The 24,114-nt window shown below is 43.1% G+C and overlaps 2 protein-coding genes across 2 annotated transcripts; both read right to left on the bottom strand.

Annotated features, from left to right (window-relative positions):
- Nucleotides 1–1,637: 1,637 nt before the first annotated feature.
- Nucleotides 1,638–2,318, bottom strand: LOC139551389 (uncharacterized). The gene has a single exon (XM_071362870.1). It carries the CDS (start codon nt 2,316–2,318, stop codon nt 1,638–1,640), a length of 681 nt encoding a protein of 226 aa, XP_071218971.1.
- Nucleotides 2,319–3,751: 1,433 nt separating this feature from the next.
- Nucleotides 3,752–23,524, bottom strand: LOC139550276 (fibronectin type III domain-containing protein 7-like). The gene is made up of 12 exons (XM_071361067.1): nt 23,246–23,524; nt 22,497–22,757; nt 18,607–18,864; nt 17,937–18,188; nt 16,733–16,987; nt 16,399–16,656; nt 14,022–14,282; nt 13,382–13,636; nt 11,202–11,459; nt 7,990–8,019; nt 6,969–7,002; nt 3,752–4,735 (listed from the first exon to the last, which is right to left on the bottom strand). The coding sequence occupies exons 1-11, from the start codon at nt 23,463–23,465 to the stop codon at nt 6,971–6,973; spliced, it is 2,340 nt and encodes a 779-aa protein (XP_071217168.1). The 5' UTR covers nt 23,466–23,524; the 3' UTR covers nt 3,752–4,735; nt 6,969–6,970.
- Nucleotides 23,525–24,114: the final 590 nt, after the last annotated feature.

Below are 24,114 nucleotides of genomic sequence, written 5' to 3'. Positions count from 1 at the left end.
CTAGCCAGCACCTCTCCTAAACAGGTGTTCTACTCCGCTAGCCAGCACCTCTCCTAAACAGGTGTTCTACTCCGCTAGCCAGCACCTCTCCTAAACAGGTGTTCTACTCCGCTAGCCAGCACCTCTCCTAAACAGGTGTTCTACTCCGCTAGCCAGCACCTCTCCTAAACAGGTGTTCTACTCCGCTAGCCAGCACCTCTCCTAAACAGGTGTTCTACTCCGCTAGCCAGCACCTCTCCTAAACAGGTGTTCTACTCCGCTAGCCAGCACCTCTCCTAAACAGGTGTTCCACTCCGCTAGCCAGCACCTCTCCTAAACAGGTGTTCCACTCCGCTAGCCAGCACCTCTCCTAAACAGGTGTTCTACTCCGCTAGCCAGCACCTCTCCTAAACAGGTGTTCCACTCCGCTAGCCAGCACCTCTCCTAAACAGGTGTGTGTTTCTTTCGCCTACAGAATCAAACCACATCCATGACAGACAGATGAAGGAACACAAGGAAAAATAACCAGAACTCAGACCAACAGCACATTATCCTTTTCAAAACCAAATAGCATCATTTGCAGGCCAGGTCTCTCACTGGTGATCTCACTGAGATTACACAAGTTGTTTAAACGTGATCACCTGTATACAGCAAGGATACAGCTGAGATTATAATCTTTGGAGGAAGTTGGTTTGCTGAATCATTCTGTAGAAAAGCCTGTACATGGAATGTTATCTGTATGTGTATGGAATACATAACACTTTAATGTGCTTGAATGAGGCCTTAAAACTCCACAACACTAACAACAACAGTTAAATGTCACCTATATTAATTACTAATGGATAAACAATATCTACAGGCATTATTATATATTCACATGAGGATGAACTGTATTCCGGTATGGGCGTTATGTAGGTGAATGTGATAGCCTGTTGCATGTAGCTTTTTGTAAAGGCCAAGCAGCGGCTAACAATGGGTCCACACCTCTCTATCTCTCTTTCTTAATTTCTTTCTCTCTTTCTTTCTTTCTCCACCCCTCCCTGGGTGTTTGTGTTTGTCTCCTAGCGAGATGAGGTATTGCAGCCGGCCCAGTGCTATGCCAATTACCTCTTCATGGAGAGGGTGTCAGATAGCTGATCGTGTCCGCCTCAGGCACACTGACTCCTGGCTCCTATACCTACACATGTTTTCTTACTTGTTTCCCCCCCGTTTCTTTACTTATTAGAAATGGTGTGTATGGCAGTGGTTTCATTGTTTTGGTGAAGCAGGATTGTGTCTGTGTACTGTTGATTTAGTTCTATTCAGACCAGTAACAGACTGTTCTGTATGTTCTTTGGAAGCACTATAGGCCAGGGGTATTCAACCGGGGGTCCGCGGCAGAGGTAATGCAGGGGGTCCGCCAAAAATATATATATATATACAGTACCAGTCAAAAGTTTGGACACACCGACTCATTCAACGGTTTTTCTTAATATTTTACTATTTTCTACATTGTAGAATAATAGTGAAGACATCAAAACTATGAAATAACACATGAATTTATGTAGTAACCAAAAAAGTGTTAAACAAATCAAAATATATTTTATATGTTGATTACATCTCTTGCCCTTTTCATTCACCTGATGATAAGACCAGAAATGTAAAACATAAATTTTTTGCTAAAGTATGATGGTGGGCCCTGAGTCGCCGCTTTGGGTGGGAGGGGGACCCTGGGTCCCCGCTTTGGGTGGGAGGGGGACCCTGGGTCGCCGCTTTGGGTGGGAGGAGGACCCTGGGTGCCGCTTTGGGTGGGAGGGGGTCCCTGGGTGCCGCTTTGGGTGGGAGGGGGTCCCTGGGTCGCCGCTTTGGATGGGAGGAGGACCCTGGGTCGCCGCTTTGGGTGGGAGGAGGACCCTGGGTCGCCGCTTTGTGTGGGAGGGGGTCCCTGGGTCGCCGCTTTGGATGGGAGGAGGACCCTGGGTCGCCGCTTTGGGTGGGAGGAGGACCCTGGGTCGCCGCTTTGGGTGGGAGGGGTCCCTTGGTTGCCTCTTTGGGTGGGAGGGGGTCCCTGGGTCGCCACTTTGGGTGGGAGGGGGTCCCTGGGTCACCGCTTTGGGTGGGAGGGGGTCCCTGGGTCGCCGCTTTGGGTGGGAGGAGGACCCTGGGTCGCCACTTTGGGTGGGAGGGGTCCCTTGGTTGCCTCTTTGGGTGGGAGGGGGTCCCTGGGTCGCCACTTTGGGTGGGAGGGGGTCCCTGGGACACCGCTTTGGGTGGGAGGGGGTCCCTGGGTCGCCGCTTTGGGTGGGAGGGGGTCCCTGGGCAAGAACAGATTGAAGACCCTGTAACAGGCTATAGTTCATATTTTATCAACATGCTTTTATTCCATGGAGTTATTCTCTAACTTTCCATTTCAATTTAGTGACTATTATTGTTCCTATGTAGTGACATGATAGCTGTTCTTAGTTATGCATTCTGACTAGGGTCCTTATCCCAGAACCGCTTTTATAACAGTCACAATACTGTGTAATATTATGCTATGTGGTTCAACGCTCTATATCATATATAGTACCAGTCAAACAGTTTGGACACAACTACTCATTCAAGGGTTTTTCTTAATTTGACTATTTTCTACATTTAGAATAATAGTGAAGACATCAAAACTATGAAATAACACATATGGAATCATGCAGTAACCAAAAAAGTGTTAAACAAATCAAAACATATTTTATATTTGAGATTCTTCAAAGTAGCCACCCTTTGATGACAGCTTTACACACTCTTGGCATTCTCTCAACCAGCTTCATGAGGTAGTCACCTGGAATGCATGTGTGACTTGTTAAAAGTAAATGTGTGTTGTGACAAATCAGTTGTTTTGTGACAAGGTAGGGGTGCCATACAGAAGATAGCCCTATTTGGTAAGAGACCAAGTCCATGTTATGGCAAGAACAGCTCAAATAAGCAAAGAGAAACGACAGTCCATCATTACTTTAAGACATGAAGGTCAGTCAATCCGCAGAATTTCAAGAACTTTGAAAGTTTCTTCAAGTGCAGTCGCAAAAACCATCAAGCGCTATGATGAATCGGGCTCTCATGAGGACCACCACAGGAAAGTATGACCCAGAGTTACCTCTGCTGCAGAGGATAGGTTCATTAGAGTTAACTGCACCACAGATTGCAGCCCAAATAGATGCTTTACAGTGTTCAAGAAACAGACACATCTCAACATGAATCAGGCCTTCGTGGTCGAATTGCTGCAAAGAAACCAATACTGAAGGACATAAAAAAGATGAAGAGACTTGCTTGGGCCAAGAAATACGAGCAATGGACATTGTGGAAATCTGTCCTTAGGTCTGATGAATCCAAATGTGTTGATTTTTGGTTCCAACAGCTGTGTCTTTGTGAGACGCAGCTACCACAGCATTCTGCAGCAATATGCCATCCCATCTGGTTTGCGCTTAGTGGGACTATCAGTTGTTTTTCAACAGAACAATGACCCAAAACATACCTCCAGGCTGTGTAACCTAGCCTCTACAATCACCCAACCTCAACCCAATTGAGATGGTTTGAGATGGACCGCAGAGTGAAGAAAAAGCAGCCAAAAAGTGCTCAGCATATGTGGGAACTGGTTATTATTCTACAATGTAGAAAATTGTAAAAATAAAGAAAAACCCTTGAACGTGTAGGTGTGTTCAAACTTTTGACTGGTACTGTACATAATATCTTTATTATTAATCTTTCAGAGATAAGTCTGAATTACTCCAAGAGATTCATTGATTGACGCCACACAGTGTGGTAATGCAATAGGGTGTGTTTTATTGTTTGAACACAATGAATGCAATGGGAACATTAATATGACCTGACGTATCATCCATATGACATGTATGACTCCAGGCATGACTCCAGTGCACAGGAGGTTGGTCGCACATTAATTGGGGAGAATGGGCTCGTGGTAATGGCTGGAGAGGTATAGGTGGAATGGTATCAAATACATGCAAACACATGGTTTCCAGGTGTTCGATGCCATTCCATTTGCTCCGTTCTGGACATTATTATGAGCCGTTCTCCCTCAGCAGCAGCCTGAGCTCCAGTGGTATTCTAGTATGTTCTCTATGCTCCTCTTTCACAGTGACCAACAAACAGCCATATGACCACTGTTACATAACATGCTTAACAACAACCCTATGGAGGATTCCTACTTAGGGATACTTATGTTATTTCATGTATAAAAAGAAAAAAAAGACTGTACAGCTCACAGACAAATGTATGATGTGGCACACCGTTTCTCTTGTTTCTCTTGGGCCATAAAGGTAGACTTACACAAAGGACATACATTGTAATGATTTCTCTCTGCTAAACAGTAGGATCAAAAATCACAGTTTCAGTCTGTTAGTTAAAAACAATATATGTTGGAGAAAGACACAGCGGATACAGATAACGAAACGTCAACGTCAAGCATTTATAATTGAACACATTTAATGTGTCATTTTGATTGTAGAGATTATAATGTATAATTCACAAGCTTGCATGTCTCTTTATAGTCATATCAACCTGCATCAAGTCTTATTGAGTTATAAACTGAAGATAACACACCTTTAATAATGAACATAATGATGGTTTGTCATAAGGACACATGTTGGACCCAAACAGCATAGATAGATGAAGATAGAATCAAAGGAGGGGGACTGAATAAAAACAATGACATTTCAGCTGATTTCTTGACAGACGGGACAGACGTTGATATAAGTAGATTACATGTTGTGTCTTTCCAGGGGATTACCTGCAATACAAGAGGGACAGAGCAGAGGGACAGAGCAGAGGGACAGATGAGGGACAGAGCAGAGGGACAGAGCAGAGGGACAGAGCAGAGGGACAGAGCAGAGGGACAGATGAGGGACAGAGCAGAGGGACAGATGAGGGACAGAGCAGAGGGACAGAGCAGAGGGACAGAGCAGAGGGACAGAGCAGAGGGACAGAGCAGAGGGACAGAGCAGAGGGACAGAGATGAGGGACAGAGCAGAGGGACAGATGAGGGACAGAGCAGAGGGACAGAGCAGAGGGACAGATGAGGGACAGAGCAGAGGGACAGAGCAGAGGGACAGATGAGGGACAGAGCAGAGGGACAGAGCAGAGGGACAGAGCAGAGGGACAGAGCAGAGGGACAGATGAGGGACAGAGCAGAGGGACAGATGAGGGACAGAGCAGAGGGACAGATGAGGGACAGATGAGGGACAGATGAGGGACAGAGCAGAGGGACAGATGAGGGACAGATGAGGGACAGATGAGGGACAGATGAGGGACAGATGAGGGACAGAGCAGAGGGACAGATGAGGGACAGATGAGGGACAGAGCAGAGGGACAGATGAGGGACAGATGAGGGACAGAGATGAGGGACAGAGCAGAGGGATAGATGAGGGACAGATGAGGGACAGAGCAGAGGGACAGACGAGGGACAGATGAGGGACAGATGAGGGACAGAGCAGAGGGACAGAGCAGAGGGACAGATGAGGGACAGAGCAGAGGGACAGATGAGGGAAAGATGAGGGACAGAGCAGAGGGACAGATGCGGGATAGATGAGGGACAGAGCAGAGGGACAGATGAGGGACAGATGAGGAACAGATGAGGGACAGATGAGGGACAGAGCAGAGGGACAGAGCAGAGGGACAGACGAGGGACAGATGAGGGACAGAGCAGAGGGACAGATGAGGGACAGAGCAGAGGGACAGATGAGGGACAGATGAGGGACAGATGGGGGACAGAGCAGAGGGACAGATGAGGGACAGATGAGGGACAGAGCAGAGGGACAGATGAGGGACAGAGCAGAGGGACAGATGAGGGACAGAGCAGAGGGACAGATGAGGGACAGATGAGGGACAGATGGGGGACAGAGCAGAGGGACAGATGAGGGACAGATGAGGGACAGAGCAGAGGGACAGATGAGGGACAGATGAGGGACAGATGAGGGACAGAGCAGAGAGACAGATGAGGGACAGATGAGGGACAGATGTATAACAGTAGAACTGGTGTTAATGTGTTAGCTGTCTATAAGCTGCTGTTGTTCAAGCCTCTTGTCTACGGAATGTCAGTCACTCTGCTGTCAAGGTTTCTTTCTGTTTCCCCGTTCTTCTTCTAAGTTTTTCATTACCACTGTCTAAACAGATGGATGATTTGATTACTGCCAGCCTTGATTAGATTGTGCCAGGCAGTGTTGGCAGGTTTGAAATCAAACCGAACCCTCATGTAAGTTGTGACATCTTCAGTTAAACAAATCTCACAAAAATCAGTTTTGGAATACTGTCTCACCTCTAAGAATACTGTCTCACCTGTTCTAAGAATACTGTCTCACCTCTTCTAAGAATACTGTCTCACCTCTTCTAAGAATACTGTCTCACCTCTTCTAAGAATGCCTGTCTGACCTGTCCTCTCAGTCTGTTGTTCCACTGGGACATTGACCTTTCTATACAAAGAGGTCTGGTCTTAAAACATAATTAATTTGGTTGGTGTTTATATTTGTCCTATTTTCACACAAGTGTGTATTAAGATGCATTTGTGAATAGGAAATGTGATTTTTTGCTCTCCCTCAGACAGTTGGGTCACGGCTAACTATTATCAACGGCAACCCTGGCGCAATTAGGGTTAAGTGCCTTGCTCAAGGTAACATTAACATATTTTTCACCTCAGGGATTTGAACTAGCAATCTTTCGGTTACTGGCCCAATGCTCTAACCGCTAGACTATCTGCAGCCTTTATTGTTGTTGACAACCTCATATAGACTGATGCAATTTATGGAGGCTTATGAAGTTACGCGATACTCTTCATGACATGCGGTAACTCAAAGGACAGGTCTTGTGAAAGCACCTTTCTTCTGGATCTTTCATAATTTGATATAGTAGATGACGATGTATGAAGTATGACACAATGAACGTTTCAAAAGTTTACACAACAGAGTTTATGATCAGTTTTTAGTTGTTTTTTACAGTTGATGATTTTGTTATACACAATTTAAACTCACCTCTAATCGACACTTCTCTTTCCCCGATAGATCACTAGAAAGAAGAGAAAGAGAAATAATGCTGTTCAACATATACTCAAAAAATTAGGAGTTTCAACAAGGGTTCTTCTAAGATCCTCAAAGTTCTTTGAAGAACCTTAGGGTTCTGGGCACTGAAAAATGCCCCCAAAAGGTACTTTGAAGAACCCCATAGGAGGTGGGGTTCATCGAGGAACCTCCTTAGCTCTTGTGAGTTCTTCCAGGAACCTAACTGCCCAACTGAAAAATGTGGATTTGAATTTGAAAAACAGCTGACCATTTTTAAGCTCTCCTCAATTTAAGGTAAAGTTTCTCCCTTGTATGATCTAAATTGGTATCGTTTTATGATGATACCGTCTATCTTTTCATATTTGTGCAAATGGCTGTGTTGTTGGGCACTTTCTCCCTTATAAAATTATTTACAAAAGAGAACATGGACACAATTCAGTGGATGTCAATCAACAAAGAGGTAAGAATATGTTGAGGGCTTTAGCTGCATTGGACACAGATGACTGAACTGCCCACTTTATGTGTGTCTGCAGGTATTCTGATGAGGAGGCACACAAAGGTATGTACAATTGGTATTGGTTTGTCACATAATGTCATGCAGATCACATGTACTGTAGGCTATCATCTAATTTTTATTAATGGGTTCTCTAAAACCTTATAGGATTCAATCACAGCAGCCATCTTGCTCCTCACTGAGCTCTTCGATGAAGATCCCAGAGGTCTCTACATTATGGACAAGGTATGTGTATGATAACTGTTGTTGTTATGTTGTTATGTTATGCTGATTAATAATGATAATGGAACAAATGAACCCCAAAAGGTTATTTGAGGAACCATTAAAGGGGGTTCTTTGAAGAGGTTCCCCCACAGTTTCAATTTGAAGTACCCATAAAAGATCTTCCAGGAGCCATTTCTTTTTAGAGTGTATTGGGTAGGATACACAATGTCAGTAAAGTTGCCCGGTGAAGTTTACTATCGGACGCTAGACACTTACCCATTCCTACATTGCTTCCGGAGCAGGACACTGTAAGAGAATGAGAACAATGCCATTAGATACAAACTAACTGTAGACATTCCCAGTTTGACCTATCAACCACAGAATATATATATCTGCCTAACAAACCAACTAACTAGTAACAAGCTAACCAACAAAACAACTAACCACCTAACGAACAACGAATCAACTAACCAACTACTAACAAACGAACTAACTAACTAACTAACTAACTAACTAACTAACTAACTAACAAACAAACAAACAAACAAACAAACAAACAAACAAACAAACAAACAAACAAATTAACTAACAACTAAATAATTAACTAACTAACTAACTAACTAGTAACTAACTAGCTAACTAGTAACTAACTAACCAACTACCAACTAACTAACAAACAAACAAACAAAGTAACAACTAACTAATTAACTAATGAACTAACTAACTAATGGCTAACTAACTAACTACTAACTAACTAACTAACAAACAAACAAACAAACAAACAAACAAACAAACAAACTAACTAACTAACTAACTAACTAACTAACAACTAACTATTTAACTAACTCATGACTAACTAACTAACTGGCTAACAACTAACTAACTAATGGCTAACTAACTACTAACTAACTAACTTTCTAACAACTAACTAACAACTAACTAACTCATTAACTAACTAACGAACTAACGAACTAACTAACTAACTAACTAACAAACAAACAAACAAATTAACTAACAACTAACTAATTAACTAATTAACTAACTAACTAACTAACTAACTAACTAACTAACTAACTAACTAACTAGTAACTAACTAACTAACTAGTAACTAACTAACCAACTACTAACTAACTAACAAACAAACAAACAAAGAAACAACTAACTAATTAACTAATGAACTAACTAACTAATGGCTAACTAACTACTAACTAACAAACAAACTAACTAACTAACTAACTAACAACTAACTATTTAACTAACTCATGACTAACTAACTAACTGGCTAACAACTAACTAACTAATAGCTAACTAACTACTAACTAACTAACAAACTAACAAACTAACAAACTAACAAACTAACAAACTAACAAACTAACTAACTAACTAACTGGCTAACAACTAACTAACAACTAACTAACTCATTAACTAACTAACTACTGACTAACTACTAACTAACTAACTACTAACTAGCTATGAACTTCAAACTAACTAACTACCTAACTATCTATCTACTAGCTAACGAACTGCAGTTGAAGTCGGAAGTTTACATACACCTCAGCCAAATACATTTAAACTCTGTTTTTCACAATTCCTGACATTTAAAAATTCCCTGTTTTAGGACAGTTAGGATCACCACTTTATTTTAAGAATGTGAAATGTCAGAATAATAGTAGAAAGAATGATTTATTTCAGCTTTTATTTCTTTCATCACATTCCCAGTGGGTCAGAAATGTACATACACTCAATTAGTATTTGGTAGCATTGCCTTTAAATTGTTTAACTTGGGGCAAACGTTTCGGGTAGCCTTCCACAAGCTTCCCACAATAAGTTGGGTGAATTTTGGCCCATTCCTCCTGACAGAGCTGGTGTAACTGAGTCAGGTTTTGTAGGCCTCCTTGCTCGCACACACTTTTTGGGGCGGCAAGTAGCCTAGTGGTTAGAGCGTTGGACTAGTAACCGAAAGGTTGCAAGATCGAATCCCCAAGCTGATGAGGTAAAAATCTGTCGTTCTGCCCCTGAACAAGGCAGTTCACCCACTGTTCCTAGGCCGTCATTGAAAATAAGAATTTGTTCTTAACTGACTTGCCTAGTTAAATAAAGGTAAAAAAAATTATTAAAACATGCTTTTTCAGTTCTGCCCACAAATTTTCTATGGGATAGTATGCAAGTATAAACACCATGGGACCACACAGCCGTCATACCGCTTAGGAAAGAGATGCGTTCTGTCTCCTAGAGAAGAACGTACTTTGGTGAGAAAAGTGCAAATCAATATAAGAACAACAGCAAAGGACCTTGTAAAGATGCTGGAGGAAACAGGTACAAAATTATCTAAGCGGTATGACGGCTGTGTGGTCCCATGGTGTTTATACTTGCATACTATTGTTTGTACAGATGAACGTGGTACCTTCAGGCGTTTGGAAATTGCTCCCAAGGACGAACCAGACTTGTGGAGGTCCACAATTTTTTTTAGGAGGTCTTGGCTGATTTCTTTTGATTTTCCCATGATGTCAAGCAAAGATGCACTGAGTTTGAACTTAGGCCTTGAAATACATCCACAGGTACACCTCCAAATCACTCAAATGATGTCAATTAGCCTAACAGAAGCTTCTAAAGCCATGACATAATTTTCTGGAATTTTCCAAGCTGTTTATAGGCAGTCAACTTAGTGTATGTAAACTTCTGACCCACTGGAATTGTGATACAGTGAATTATTGTCACGACTCCGACCGAAGGTGGCTCCCCTTCCCGTTCGGGTGGCGCTCGGCGGTCGTCGTCGCCGGCCTACTAGCTGCCACTGTTTCTTTCTCCCCCTCCTTGTATGTTGATTGATTACACCTGTTATGAGTTGTGGTGATTGGTAGGGCTTTATTAGTCAGCGCCTGTTTCTTTGTGCGGGATTGTTTGGTGTAACATTTGTCTACGTTTGAGACGAACGTGTTTGTTCCTGTTCGTGGGTTTTTGCTGTACTGTTTTAGTCCCTGTGTTTGGGGCGTTTGTTTTGTTCGGCACCCAGTGGTTTTGTGAGGTGGCCAGTGTCCGCCGTTTGTGCAATAAAGAGCACTATTTTGAACTCTCTGTTTCCTGCACCTGACTTCAGACCCACGACACCCAGATCGTTACAATTATAAGTGAAATAATCTGTCTGTAAACAATTGTTGGAAAAATTACTTGTGTCATGCACAAAGTAGATGTCCTAACCGACTTGCCAAAACTATAGTTTGTTAATAAGAAATGTGTGGAATGGTTGAAAAACAAGTTTTGTCTCCAACCTAACTGTATGTAAACTTCCGACTTCAACTTTACTAATAGCTAACTACTAACTAACAAATACTACTGCTAACTAACTACTAACCACCAACAAACTACTAACTAACTACCTACTAACTAGCTTTGAACTACTAACTAACCATCTAACCATCTAACCATCTAACCATCTAACCATCTAACCAACTAACCAACTAACTAACTAACTAAGTAACTACACTCACCAGAGTAGATCCTGCCGGGACAGAATGTGACTTTGCTCCCATCCTGATTGACAGGTGCCACCACCATGGTGTAGACGTCCCCACACATGACCTTGGCCACGTCACAGGAGCTGCTGAGGGGCGGGGAGATGCAGGTGTGGTTGGTGCCTGTCCCAATCAGGTTCACCGTGTGGTTCTGGGGGCCCGAGGAGTGCCAGTACACCCTCAGAGTTCTGTTGGCCATCCGGTAGAGCTTGACACTCGATGGACAACAGGCGCCTGGGAGCGAGAGAGGAGGAAAGATTGAAGATTTACAGTGGGGAGAACAAGTATTTGATACACTGCCGATTTTGCAGGTTTTCCTACTTACAAAGCATGTAGAGGTCTGTAATTTTTATCATAGGTACACTTCAACTGTGAGAGACGGAATCTAAAACAAAAATCCAGAAAATCACATTGTATGATTTTTAAGTAATTAATTTGCATTTTATTGCATGACATAAGTATTTGATACATCAGAAAAGCAGAACTTAATATTTGGTACAGAAACCTTTGTTTGCAATTACAGAGATCATACGTTTCCTGGAGTTCTTGACCAGGTTTGCACACACTGCAGCAGGGATTTTGGCCCACTCCTCCATACAGACCTTCTCCAGATCCTTCAGGTTTCTGGGCTGTCGCTGGGCAATACGGACTTTCAGCGCCCTCCAAAGATTTTCTATTGGGTTCAGGTCTGGAGACTGGCTAGACCACTCCAGGACCTTGAGATGCTTCTTACGGAGCCACTCCTTAGTTTCCCTGGCTGTGTGTTTCGGGTCGTTGTCATGCTGGAAGACCCAGCCACGACCCATCTTCAATGCTCTTACTGAGGGAAGGAGGTTGTTGGCCAAGATCTCGCGATACATGGCCCCATCCATCCTCCCCTCAATACGGTGCAGTCGTCCTGTCCCCTTTGCAGAAAAGCATCCCCAAAGAATGATGTTTCCACCTCCATGCTTCACGGTTGGGATGGTGTTCTTGGGGTTGTACTCATCCTTCTTCTTCCTCCAAACACGTCGAGTGGAGTTTAGACCAAAAAGCTCAATTTTTGTCTCATCAGACCACATGACCTTCTCCCATTCTTCCTCTGGATCATCCAGATGGTCATTGGCAAACTTCAGACGGGCCTGGACATGCCCTGGCTTGAGCAGGGGGACCTTGCGTGCGCTGCAGTATTTTAATCCATGACGGCATAGTGTGTTACTAATGGTTTTCTTTGAGACTGTGGTCCCAGCTCTCTTCAGGTCATTGACCAGGTCCTGCCGTGTAGTTCTGGGCTGATCCCTCACCTTCCTCATGATCATTGATGCCCCACGAGGTGAGATCTTGCATGGAGCCCCAGACTGAGGATGATTGACCGTCATCTTGAAATTCTTCCATTTTCTAATAATTGCGCCAACAGTTGTTGCCTTCTCACCAAGCTGCTTGCCTATTGTCCTGTAGCCCATCCCAGCCTTGTGCAGGTCTACAATTTTATCCCTGATGTCCTTACACAGCTCTCTGGTCTTGGCCATTGTGGAGAGGTTGGAGTCTGTTTGATTGAGTGTGTGGACAGGTGTCTTTTATACAGGTAACGAGTTCAAACAGGTGCAGTTAATACAGGTAATGAGTGGAGAACAGGAGGGCTTCTTAAAGAAAAACTAACAGGTCTGTGAGAGCCGGAATTCTTACTGGTTGGAAGGTGATCAAATACTTATGTCTTGCAATAAAATGCAAATTAATTACTTAAAAATCATACAATGTGATTTTCTGGATTTTTGTTTTAGATTCCGTCTCTCACAGTTGAAGTGTACCTATGATAAAAATTACAGACCTCTACATGCTTTGTAAGTAGGAAAACCTGCAAAATCGGCAGTGTATCAAATACTTGTTCTCCCCACTGTATATGACGTGGTCTTGAATGGACAGGATGCAAATTGGGGGGAAATATTGGTGTTTGTTTGTGATTTTTTAGCAGTTTGTTGAGTGTGCAAGAATATTCTGTATGTATGTGTGTGTGGGTGTGTTTTCAGTATATCTACCTTTGACTAGCTCTGTCTGTCTGTCTGTCTGTCTGTCTGTCTGTCTGTCTGTCTGTCTGTCTGTCTGTCTGTCTGTCTGTCTGTCTGTCTGTCTGTCTGTCTGTCTGTCTGTCTGTGTGGCCTATGCATACTCATACTCACTGGATGAGAACCCATGATATCTGCATTCTGCCTTGTGGCCTGTCCTGCTGATGGCCTCCAGGCTCACGCTATAGTTGGTCCCGCAGGTGATGCATCCCATAAGGCAATGTGTGTCCATGGTGTGGCACTTGGCGTGTCCCCGAGATGATGTCAGCGCCGTGACATAGGAGCGCGCCCCTGTAGCGGGGGACCAGGTGACGTTGGTCATGGCCTGGGTCACCTGGTCTACTGTCAGGGTGTGGGGGCAGCAGGGACCTGGCGAGGGAACAGAACAGAACAGATTCTTAGATATCTGGCTAAAACTAGTGCACTGCATAGGGAATACGGTGTCAAATGAGACTGCCCGAGAGTTATCTGTATTGTCTGTATGTCTATGGTCTGTATAATCTATGGTCTTTATATCTATGGTTTATATATCTACGGTATGTAAATCTATGGTGTGTATATCTATGGTCTATATATCCATGGTATGTATATCTATGGTCTGTACATCTATGGTCTATATATCTATGGTATGTATATCTATGGTCTGTACATCTATGGTTCACATGACACCCTATTCCCATACTGCACAAATAGAATATCGTTTTAGATTTGCTCTAACAACCACATACACTCTGTCATACAGGGTTTTCCGCACCTGTTTCCAGGGGCACGCTATAGCTGGACAGGCTTGGCCCCACAGCTGTCCTGGCATACGCTGTGACATCATAGGTGGCTCCGCAGGGAAGCTGTGTGAGCTGGCAAGAGGTGGAGAGTGATTGACAGGTGTGTGTGTCAGTGAGGCCCACGGCTGTGACAGTGTAGGTGGTGTTGGGGGTGTTGGGGGCCGTGTACAAGACACTGACACTCGAGGATGAGTTGGTCTGAGATACACTCAGGATCTCTGGAGAACAGGGAGCTAGAGGAGAGACGAGGGGTTAATGGACTGGTTAATTGATTAATTTGTTGATTGGTTAAAGCTTATCCTTATCCTTGTCTTGTACACAGGAGGTTGGTGGTACCTTCATTGGGGAGGACAGGTTCGTGGTAATAGCTGGAACAGAATTAGTGGAATGGTATCAAATACACATAAATACACATGGTTTACATGTGTTTGATCAATCAATCAAATGTATTTATAAAGCCCTTTTCACAATACATCAGCCAATGTCACAAAGTGCTATATAGAAACTCAGTCTAAACCCCCAAACAGCAAGCAATGCAGATGTGCAGTCGTGGCCAAAAGTTTTGAGAATGATACACATATTAATTTCCACAACGTTTGCTGCTTCAGTGTCTTTAGATATTTTTGTCAGATGTTACTATGGAATACTGAAGTATAATTACAAGCATTTCATAAGTGTCAAAGGCTTTTATTGACAATTACATGAAGTTGATGCAAAGAGTCGAGATTTGCAGTGTTGACCATTCCTTTTCAAGACCTCTGCAATCCGCCCTGGCATGCTGTCAATTAACTTCTGGGCCACATCCTGACTGATGGCAGCCCATTCTTGCATAATCAATGCTTGGTTTGTCAGAATTTGTGGGTTTTTGTTTGTCCACCCACCTCTTGAGGATTGACCACAAGTTCTCAATGGGATTAAGGTCTGGGGAGTTTCCTGGCCATGGACCCAAAATATCGATGTTTTGTTCCCCGATCACTTTTGCCTTATGGCAAGGTGCTCCATCATGCTGGAAAAGGCATTGTTCGTCACCAAACTGTTCCTGGATGGTTGGGAGAAGTTGCTCTCGGAGGATGTGTTCGTACCATTCTTTATTCATGGCTGTGTTCTAAGACAAAATTGTGAGCGAGCTCACTCCCTTGGCTGAGAAGCAACCCCACGCATGAATGGTCTCAGGATGCTTTACTGTTGGCATGACACAGGACTGATGGTAGCGCTCACCTTGTCTTCTCCGGACAAGCTTTTTTACAGATGCCCCAAACAATCGGAAAGGGGATTCATCAGAGAAAATGACTTTACCCCAGTCCTCAGCAGTCCAATCCCTGTACCTTTTGCAGAATATCAGTCTGTCTCTGATGTTTTTCCTGGAGAGAAGTGGCTTCTTTGCTGCGCTTCTTGATACCAGGCCATCCTCCAAAAGTCTTCGCCTCACTGTGCGTGCAGATGCACTTACACCTGCCTGCTGCCATTCCTGAGCAAGCACTGTAATGGTGGTGCCCCGGGCCCGCAGCTGAATCAACTTTAGGAGACGGTCCTGGGGCTTGCTGGACTTTCTTGGGCACCCTGAAGCCTTCTTCACAACAATTGAACTGCTTTCCTTGAAGTTCTTGATGATCCGATAAATGGTTGATTTGGGTGCAATCTTACTGGCAGCAATATCCTTGCCTGTGAAGCCCTTTTTGTGCAAAGCAATGATGACGGCACGTGTTTCCTTGCAGGTAACCATGGTTGACAGAGGAAGAACAATGATTCCAAGCACCACCCTCCTTTTGAAGCTTCCAGTATGTTATTCGAACTCAATCAGCATGATAGAGTGATCTCCAGCCTTGTCCTCGTCAACACTCACATCTGTGTTAACGAGAGAATCACTGACATGATGTCAGCTAAGCCTTTTGTGGCAGGGCTGAAATGCAGTGGAAATGTTTTTGTGGGATTCAGTTAATTTGCATGGCAAAGAGGGACTTTGCAATTAATTGCAATTCATCTGATCACTCTTCATAACATTCTGGAGTATATGCAAATTGCCATCATACAAACTGAGGCAGCAGACTTTGTTAAAATAAATATTTGTGTCATTCTCAAAACTTTTGGCCACGACTGTAGAAGCACGGTGGCTAGGAAAAACTCCCTAGGTTCCATTCCATTTGCTCCGTTCCAGCCATTATTATGAGCCGTCCTCCCCTCAGCAGCCTCCACTCGTCTTGTAATGGTAAAGTGAGATCCCATGTAGAACAAAGACAGTAAAGTTGAGGAAGAGCTGATCTCCTTCTTAAAATAAAATGTTTTCTATGTAATTTAAAGTGAATAAACCATTGCACTGTTTGTTACCTATTGTATTGATGTGTGTTTTACCTGTCTCCTGTGTGTGAGGTTTGCAGGTGCGGTTGCAGCCTCGTATTTCGCTGCATGGTGTCACCACCACACTGTACTGTGTGTTACAGCGTAGGTTGGACAGAGCACACACAGGCGCCGTGTCATTACAGTGGATGACATCATCAATCTCCTCCGCCGTCGTCTCATATAGCTCCGCCCCCCGCACCGACGACCACATGATCTCCAGGGTCTCCGTGGACACCAGTGCTATGGTAACGTCCTCTGGGCAACAGGGAACTAGGGAGGAAGAGAAGAGAGATGAGTGACTTGACAAAGCTGTGTGTGTGTGTGTGGACAATATAATAACTCTTACTGGTGGTATAGTTGAACACGTCTCCCGGTGGACTGGAGCCAGCCTGGTTGTAGGTGAACATGGTGATGAGGTAGGTGTAGCCACACATGCAGTAGAAGTGACAGGTGGTGTCAGTGGTGTTACAGCGCTCCTCAGACCCGTCGTCTCTCTTGACAAAAGCGATGTAGTACTCCACCAGGGGCATCTCAGTCCACGACACCCAGCAGCTGCCCGCCTGGTGCTCATCTACCCAGATTCTCTCCACAGGGCATGGGACTGACAGAGAGACACAAGAGTGATATACATGTAACTCCAGGCAGGACTCTACATTATAGACCTTATACCATAGTAATAAAATACACTATTATTACATATGTGTGACAGAGAGAGTCAAGAGATTACATTACTTTATACCATAGTAATAACACTGGAAGTATTGCAAGTACAAGTAAATACACTATTATTACATATGTGTGCCCGAGAGAGACAAGAGAGATTAGGATAACATTACATTACCTTATATCATAGTAATAATATTGGGGACGCTTACATTGACCTCCTACCTTTGTAATAACACCGGAAAGACTCATGTTAGTATGGCTACAGTGTAGTGTTGCAAGTACTGCCCTCCCGGACATCTACAAAACCTTGTGTCACAGGAAGATCATGAAGGACTTCAGCCAACCGAGCCATGCCGAAGACAGTACAGGTGCATCAAAGCTGAGACAGAGAGACTGAGAAACAGCTTCTATCTCCAGGCCATCAGACTGTTGAACAGTCTCCACTAGCCAGCCTCCGCCCTGTACCCTGTCTCCTGTCCTGAACCTTAGTCACTGTTACTAGCCGGTTACCACTCGGTACTCTACCCTGCACCTTAGAGACTGATGCCCTATTTACATAGTCATTGAACACTGGTCACTTTAATAATGTTTACATACTGTTTTACTCACTTTATATGCATATAATGTATTCTACTGTAGTCATGGCTTATCCTATATAACTATGTTTTTTTTAAATTCTGGATTATGTGTGTATTATTTGTATTGCTATGTTTTACTGCACGGTTGGAGCTAGCAACACAAGCATTTCGCTGCACCACCAATAACATCTGCAAATCTGTATACTCGACCAATACATTTTTATTTGATTTATTTATTTGATTTTGCGGTTAGGGGTCAGAGCCAGAGCCAGAGGTAAGAGGTCAAGGGTCAGGGGGTATACATACATGTGATGAATTCCTCAGGGTCAGAGGGGTTGCTGGTTCCAGCACTGTTCTCGGCAGTAACAGTCACACTGTGGTTCTGCCCGCAGCTCAGTGGGCTGATCATACAGAACCTCTCTGAGGCAGAGCAGTTCTGACCAGTAGAGGTCCTTGCCAAGTAGACGTCTGCCCCATGCACCATCTGCCAGTAGACTGCCAAACCCCCAGACCTGGTCTGGGTCAAAAACACCTGGACGGCCTCAGGGCTGAGAGGACCTAGTGGGGGGACAGAGATACAATTATTCAAAGAACGACACAAAAAAATAAATTTACTGATATGAACATGAGATTAACATATTCACATAGACACACTCATACATCTAGATGGCATATAAAGTCATACCTGGGTTCTAATGAACTGTGCCAACATCTAGTGGACAGGCTATGACGGAAAATTGTACCAGCACCATAGCAGACACCTCCCATCAAGTGACTCTCCAGGCTTTGACAATTTCAAAGACTGATGTTATATGCTGATTATGTGTTACATTGTGTCTATTGTTCAGTATTGTGTCTCTAGATACAAAGCATAAATAACTTTTCCCTTTCTGGCATCTTGCCAGATCTCTCTCTCTCCTGAGAGGTTTTAATACAAGCTAATATTATTAACCAAACATCCAGTTGCCATGCTTACGGGTGATCTGACACACAGTGAGGTCGTCTCCGGGGCGACCGTCCAGGTCCCAGGCTGTGCCCTTGATGCAGTAGGTGGTACCGGGCTCCAGGCCATCAAAAGTCATGAATGGGTCGCTGGTGTTGAGTTTGAGGCGAGAGTTGGAGCCCTCCTTGATGATGCAGAGGGTGTAGAGGACCGTGTTGTTGACCGGGGACCAGGTCACCAGGATGGTGTCATTTCTGGGAGAGGTGGAGTTTAGCTGTGGGGCCACCACCACTGAAGAGGGGGAAGGGAGGAAAAAGGTAGATTAATAAACTAATAGATGTGATGAAAGGAGGCAGAGAGAGAGAGAGAGAGAGAGAGAGCGAGAGAGAAAGCGAGAAAGAGAGAGAGGATACTATCCAGGAAGGAAACAAACCTGTTCCAGGCAAAGATAAAAGAAGAGAGAATACATTGAAATAGTCCAAACCTGGCCGAAAAGAGAGTCATATTTTTTGTTTGCTAGTGAAATAGAATCCATTTTCCTGTCCTTATGATACGTCCAGTTCTCCTTGGGGAGAGGAGAACCTAGTTCTCATGGTTTCCCTTTTCATGTTCTGATATGTTTTAAGGCTTAAATGGGGAGATACAGTTTCCGCACAAGGCACCCACTATGACAATAGAGCTGTGAAACTGCACTCCATTATGGAGATAGCAGCACTTTGTCTCTCAGACACTATGGAGAGGTAGCGTTTCAGTCATGATACAGTCATTACGATATTAAGTAAACAACTTTTAATTTCATTTGAAGAGTGAGTGAAAGTTGAGGGATAGACTTATTGTCTGTGATCGATTCTTCTTGTGGCTTGGATCAGATAGACACTAATTGTCATTTTACTTTCTAATTATTGTAACAAACTTAAGGCTTTTTTTAATAAACCTAGACAGGTGTATGTATGTGAACAGGTGTATAAACCTGGACAGGTGTATGTATCTAAACAGGTGTATGTGAACAGGTGTATATACCTGGACAGGTGTATGTATCTAAACAGGTGTATGTGAACAGGGGTATAAACCTGGACAGGTGTATGTATCTAAACAGGTGTATGTGAACAGGTGTATAAACCTGGACAGGTGTATGTATCTAAACAGGTGTATGTGAACAGGTGTATAAACCTGGACAGGTGTATGTATCTAAACAGGTGTATAAACCTGGACAGGTGTATGTATCTAAACAGGTGTATGTGAACAGGGATTATAAACCTGGACAGGTGTATGTATCTAAACAGGTGTATGTGAACAGGTGTATAAACCTGGACAGGTGTATGTATCTAAACAGGTGTATGTGAACAGGTGTATAAACCTGGACAGGTGTATGTATCTAAACAGGTGTATAAACCTGGACAGGTGTATGTATCTAAACAGGTGTATGTGAACAGGTGTATAAACCTGGACAGGTGTATGTATCTAAACAGGTGTATGTGAACAGGTGTATAAACCTGGACAGGTGTATGTATCTAAACATGTGTATGTGAACAGGTGTATAAACCTGGACAGGTGTATGTATCTAAACAGGTGTATGTGAACAGGTGTATAAACCTGGACAGGTGTATGTATCTAAACAGGTGTATGTGAACAGGTGTATAAACCTGGACAGGTGTATGTATCTAAACACGTGTATGTGAACAGGGGTATAAACCTGGACAGGTGTATGTATCTAAACAGGTGTATGTGAACAGGTGTATAAACCTGGACAGGTGTATGTATCTAAACAGGTGTATGTGAACAGGTGTATAAACCTGGACAGGTGTATGTATCTAAACAGGTGTATAAACCTGGACAGGTGTATGTATCTAAACAGGTGTATGTGAACAGGTGTATAAACCTGGACAGGTGTATGTATCTAAACAGGTGTATGTGAACAGGTGTATAAACCTGGACAGGTGTATGTATCTAAACATGTGTATATGAACAGGTGTATAAACCTGGACAGGTGTATGTATCTAAACAGGTGTATGTGAACAGGTGTATAAACCTGGACAGGTGTATGTATCTAAACAGGTGTATGTGAACAGGAGTATAAACCTGGACAGGTGTATGTATCTAAACAGGTGTATGTGAACAGGTGTATAAACCTGGACAGGTGTATGTATCTAAACAGGTGTATGTGAACAGGTGTATAAACCTGGACAGGTGTATGTATCTAAACAGGTGTATAAACCTGGACAGGTGTATGTATCTAAACAGGTGTATGTGAACAGGGATTATAAACCTGGACAGGTGTATGTATCTAAACAGGTGTATGTGAACAGGTGTATAAACCTGGACAGGTGTATGTATCTAAACAGGTGTATGTGAACAGGTGTATAAACCTGGACAGGTGTATGTATCTAAACAGGTGTATAAACCTGGACAGGTGTATGTATCTAAACAGGTGTATGTGAACAGGTGTATAAACCTGGACAGGTGTATGTATCTAAACAGGTGTATGTGAACAGGTGTATAAACCTGGACAGGTGTATGTATCTAAACCTGTGTATGTGAACAGGTGTATAAACCTGGACAGGTGTATGTATCTAAACAGGTGTATGTGAACAGGGGTATAAACCTGGACAGGTGTATGTATCTAAACAGGTGTATGTGAACAGGTGTATAAACCTGGACAGGTGTATGTATCTAAACACGTGTATGTGAACAGGGGTATAAACCTGGACAGGTGTATGTATCTAAACAGGTGTATGTGAACAGGTGTATAAACCTGGACAGGTGTATGTATCTAAACAGGTGTATGTGAACAGGTGTATAAACCTGGACAGGTGTATGTATCTAAACAGGTGTATAAACCTGGACAGGTGTATGTATCTAAACAGGTGTATGTGAACAGGTGTATAAACCTGGACAGGTGTATGTATCTAAACAGGTGTATGTGAACAGGTGTATAAACCTGGACAGGTGTATGTATCTAAACATGTGTATGTGAACAGGTGTATAAACCTGGACAGGTGTATGTATCTAAACAGGTGTATGTGAACAGGTGTATAAACCTGGACAGGTGTATGTATCTAAACAGGTGTATGTGAACAGGTGTATAAACCTGGACAGGTGTATGTATCTAAACAGGTGTATAAACCTGGACAGATGTATGTATCTAAACAGGTGTATGTGAACAGGGGTATAAACCTGGACAGGTGTATGTATCTAAACATGTGTATGTGAAAAGGTGTATAAACCTGGACAGGTGTATTTATCTAAACAGGTGTATGCGAATAGGTGTATAAACCTGGACAGGTGTATGTATCTAAACAGGTGTATGTGAACAGGTGTATAAACCTGGACAGGTGTATGTATCTAAACAGGTGTATGTGAACAGGTGTATAAACCTGGACAGGTGTATGTATCTAAACAGGTGTATGTGAACAGGTGTATAAACCTGGACAGGTGTATGTATCTAAACAGGTGTATGTGAACAGGTGTATAAACCTGGATAGGTGTATGTATCTAAACAGGTGTATGTGAACAGGTGTATAAACCTGGACAGGTGTATGTATCTAAACAGGTGTATGTGAACAGGTGTATAAACCTGGACAGGTGTATGTATCTAAACAGGTGTATAAACCTGGACAGGTGTATGTATCTAAACAGGTGTATGTGAACAGGTGTATAAACCTGGACAGGTGTATGTATCTAAACAGGTGTATGTGAACAGGTGTATAAACCTAGACAGGTGTATGTATCTAAACAGGTGTATGTGAACAGGTGTATAAACCTGGACAGGTGTATGTATCGAAACAGGTGTATGTGAACAGGTGTATAAACCTGGACAGGTGTATGTATCTAAACAGGTGTATGTGAACAGGTGTAAAAACCTGGACAGGTGTATGTATCTAAACAGGTGTATGTGAACAGGTGTATGTATCTAAACCATCTACCCGTTCTGATCTGGACGGGTGCTGAGGGCTGGCTGCGTCCCGCGCTGTTGACAGACATGACACTGAGGGTGTAGTCTGTGTATGGCTGCAGCTGCAGCACGGTGCCAGGGGAGCTGGTCACCGCGGTCTCTGAGAAGAAGTCTCCCACCTCAGACTCAGCTCGCAGGATGTAGCCGTTCGCCCCCATCACCTCACTGAACTCCACAGTGATGCTGTCGCTCTGCTTGGAGTAGGCCTGCTTAATGGTAGGTACCTCGGGGGCTGGTGGTCAGAGCAGAGCAGAACAGAGCATCATCACACACAGGGATATAGACATCATCATCATAATCATCATAATTATCATCATCATCATAATCATCATCATCATTATCATCATCATAATTATCAGCATCATCATGAACATCATAATTATCATTATCATCATAATCATCATAATTATCATTATCATCATCATCATAATTATCATCATCATCATGAACATCATAATTATCATTATCATCATAATCATCATAATCATCATCAGCATCATAATTATCATCATAATCATAATCATAATCAGAATTATCATCATCAGAATTATCAGCATCAGCATCATAATTATCATTATCATCATAATTATCATCATCATCTTCTTATTCAAATACCTTATTCAAAGCATTGAGAGAATAGCAGGCCTACTACAATGCGTTATACATAATTCATAATATGTCCATGACGCACACACATGTCCATTATGCATGCATACATACATGAGCTTCCGTCCAACTCTGCACTGCTCAGGATGTTGCCCGCTTTGTCAATGGCCTCGACCCGCATGGTGTACATCGTGTTGGCGGAGAGAGAGTTAACAGAGCCCATGACGGAGTTCCCGCTAAACTGAGCGAATGCGGACGGTTGAGGAGAGTTCTTTGGTGTGGCGGTGATTTTGTAGGAGCTGGCGCCAGAGTAACGACTCCATCGCACCGTCATACTTTTTGTGGACACTTGGAACACGGATAATGTTATGTCTGCAACGTTGTGAAAGAACAGAAATCATTAAATACATTTTAGGCTTATTATTTGCATGTACTTTATAATGGTGTAATAAATGTGAAATAAAAGAGAACGTTAATGTGTGCGTCTCTCAAGCAATTATGTGGGAAAGTTTGTTTTAAAAAGTTAACAAAGGGTTGTTTGAATACCTTTTTGCGCTCCACATATCTGAAAACCAAACATAAACATTAACGCTAACGGAAAGCATTTCAACGGTAGCGGTGGTTTTTCATATGTTATCCCTAAAAGGAACATTATACCCCTGTCCTGTATAATATTCGCCCTGCATGACAGGCCGAGAGGCAGCACATTTTTTCTTCACTCAACACAGATTTCAGGACTGGTCAGTGAGCTCAGGGGTTTTTTCTCCTCCGTGAATGAATTTGTCCATTGAGCCAAGGTTGGGCATACACTTGTTGAAAGCAGTGTTACTCAAAAGAGCCTATGTATTTATTTCCCAAACGTCTCCCTTTGTCTCTATGCATTTCTAGAATCATACAACGTGCATGTTTTCAGATGGTTACAATGACACAGCAGAATAACAATATCATATACAACTGCAATAATCAACACTAAGATTGTTTAA

Source organism: Salvelinus alpinus, chromosome 23 (assembly GCF_045679555.1).
Source record: "Salvelinus alpinus chromosome 23, SLU_Salpinus.1, whole genome shotgun sequence".
Taxonomy (NCBI): domain Eukaryota; kingdom Metazoa; phylum Chordata; class Actinopteri; order Salmoniformes; family Salmonidae; genus Salvelinus; species Salvelinus alpinus.
This window is presented reverse-complemented; position numbering and strand designations above follow the sequence as displayed.

What these genes read in the sequence shown, in the direction of transcription:
- LOC139550276 (XM_071361067.1), bottom strand. Translation starts at nt 23,465, where the DNA reads ATGACGGTGCGATGGAGTCGTTACTCTGGCGCCAGCTCCTACAAAATC. An exon ending in CGTGTTCAACTATACCACCA is followed by an intron (nt 16,657 to 16,732) that starts GTAAGAGTTATT and finishes CTTCCTCCCTAG; the next exon opens with TTCCCTGTTGCCCAGAGGAC. An exon ending in ATATCATGGGTTCTCATCCA is followed by an intron (nt 11,460 to 13,381) that starts GTGAGTATGAGT and finishes TCTCGCTCCCAG; the next exon opens with GCGCCTGTTGTCCATCGAGT.
- LOC139551389 (XM_071362870.1), bottom strand. Translation starts at nt 2,318, where the DNA reads ATGAACTATAGCCTGTTACAGGGTCTTCAATCTGTTCTTGCCCAGGGA.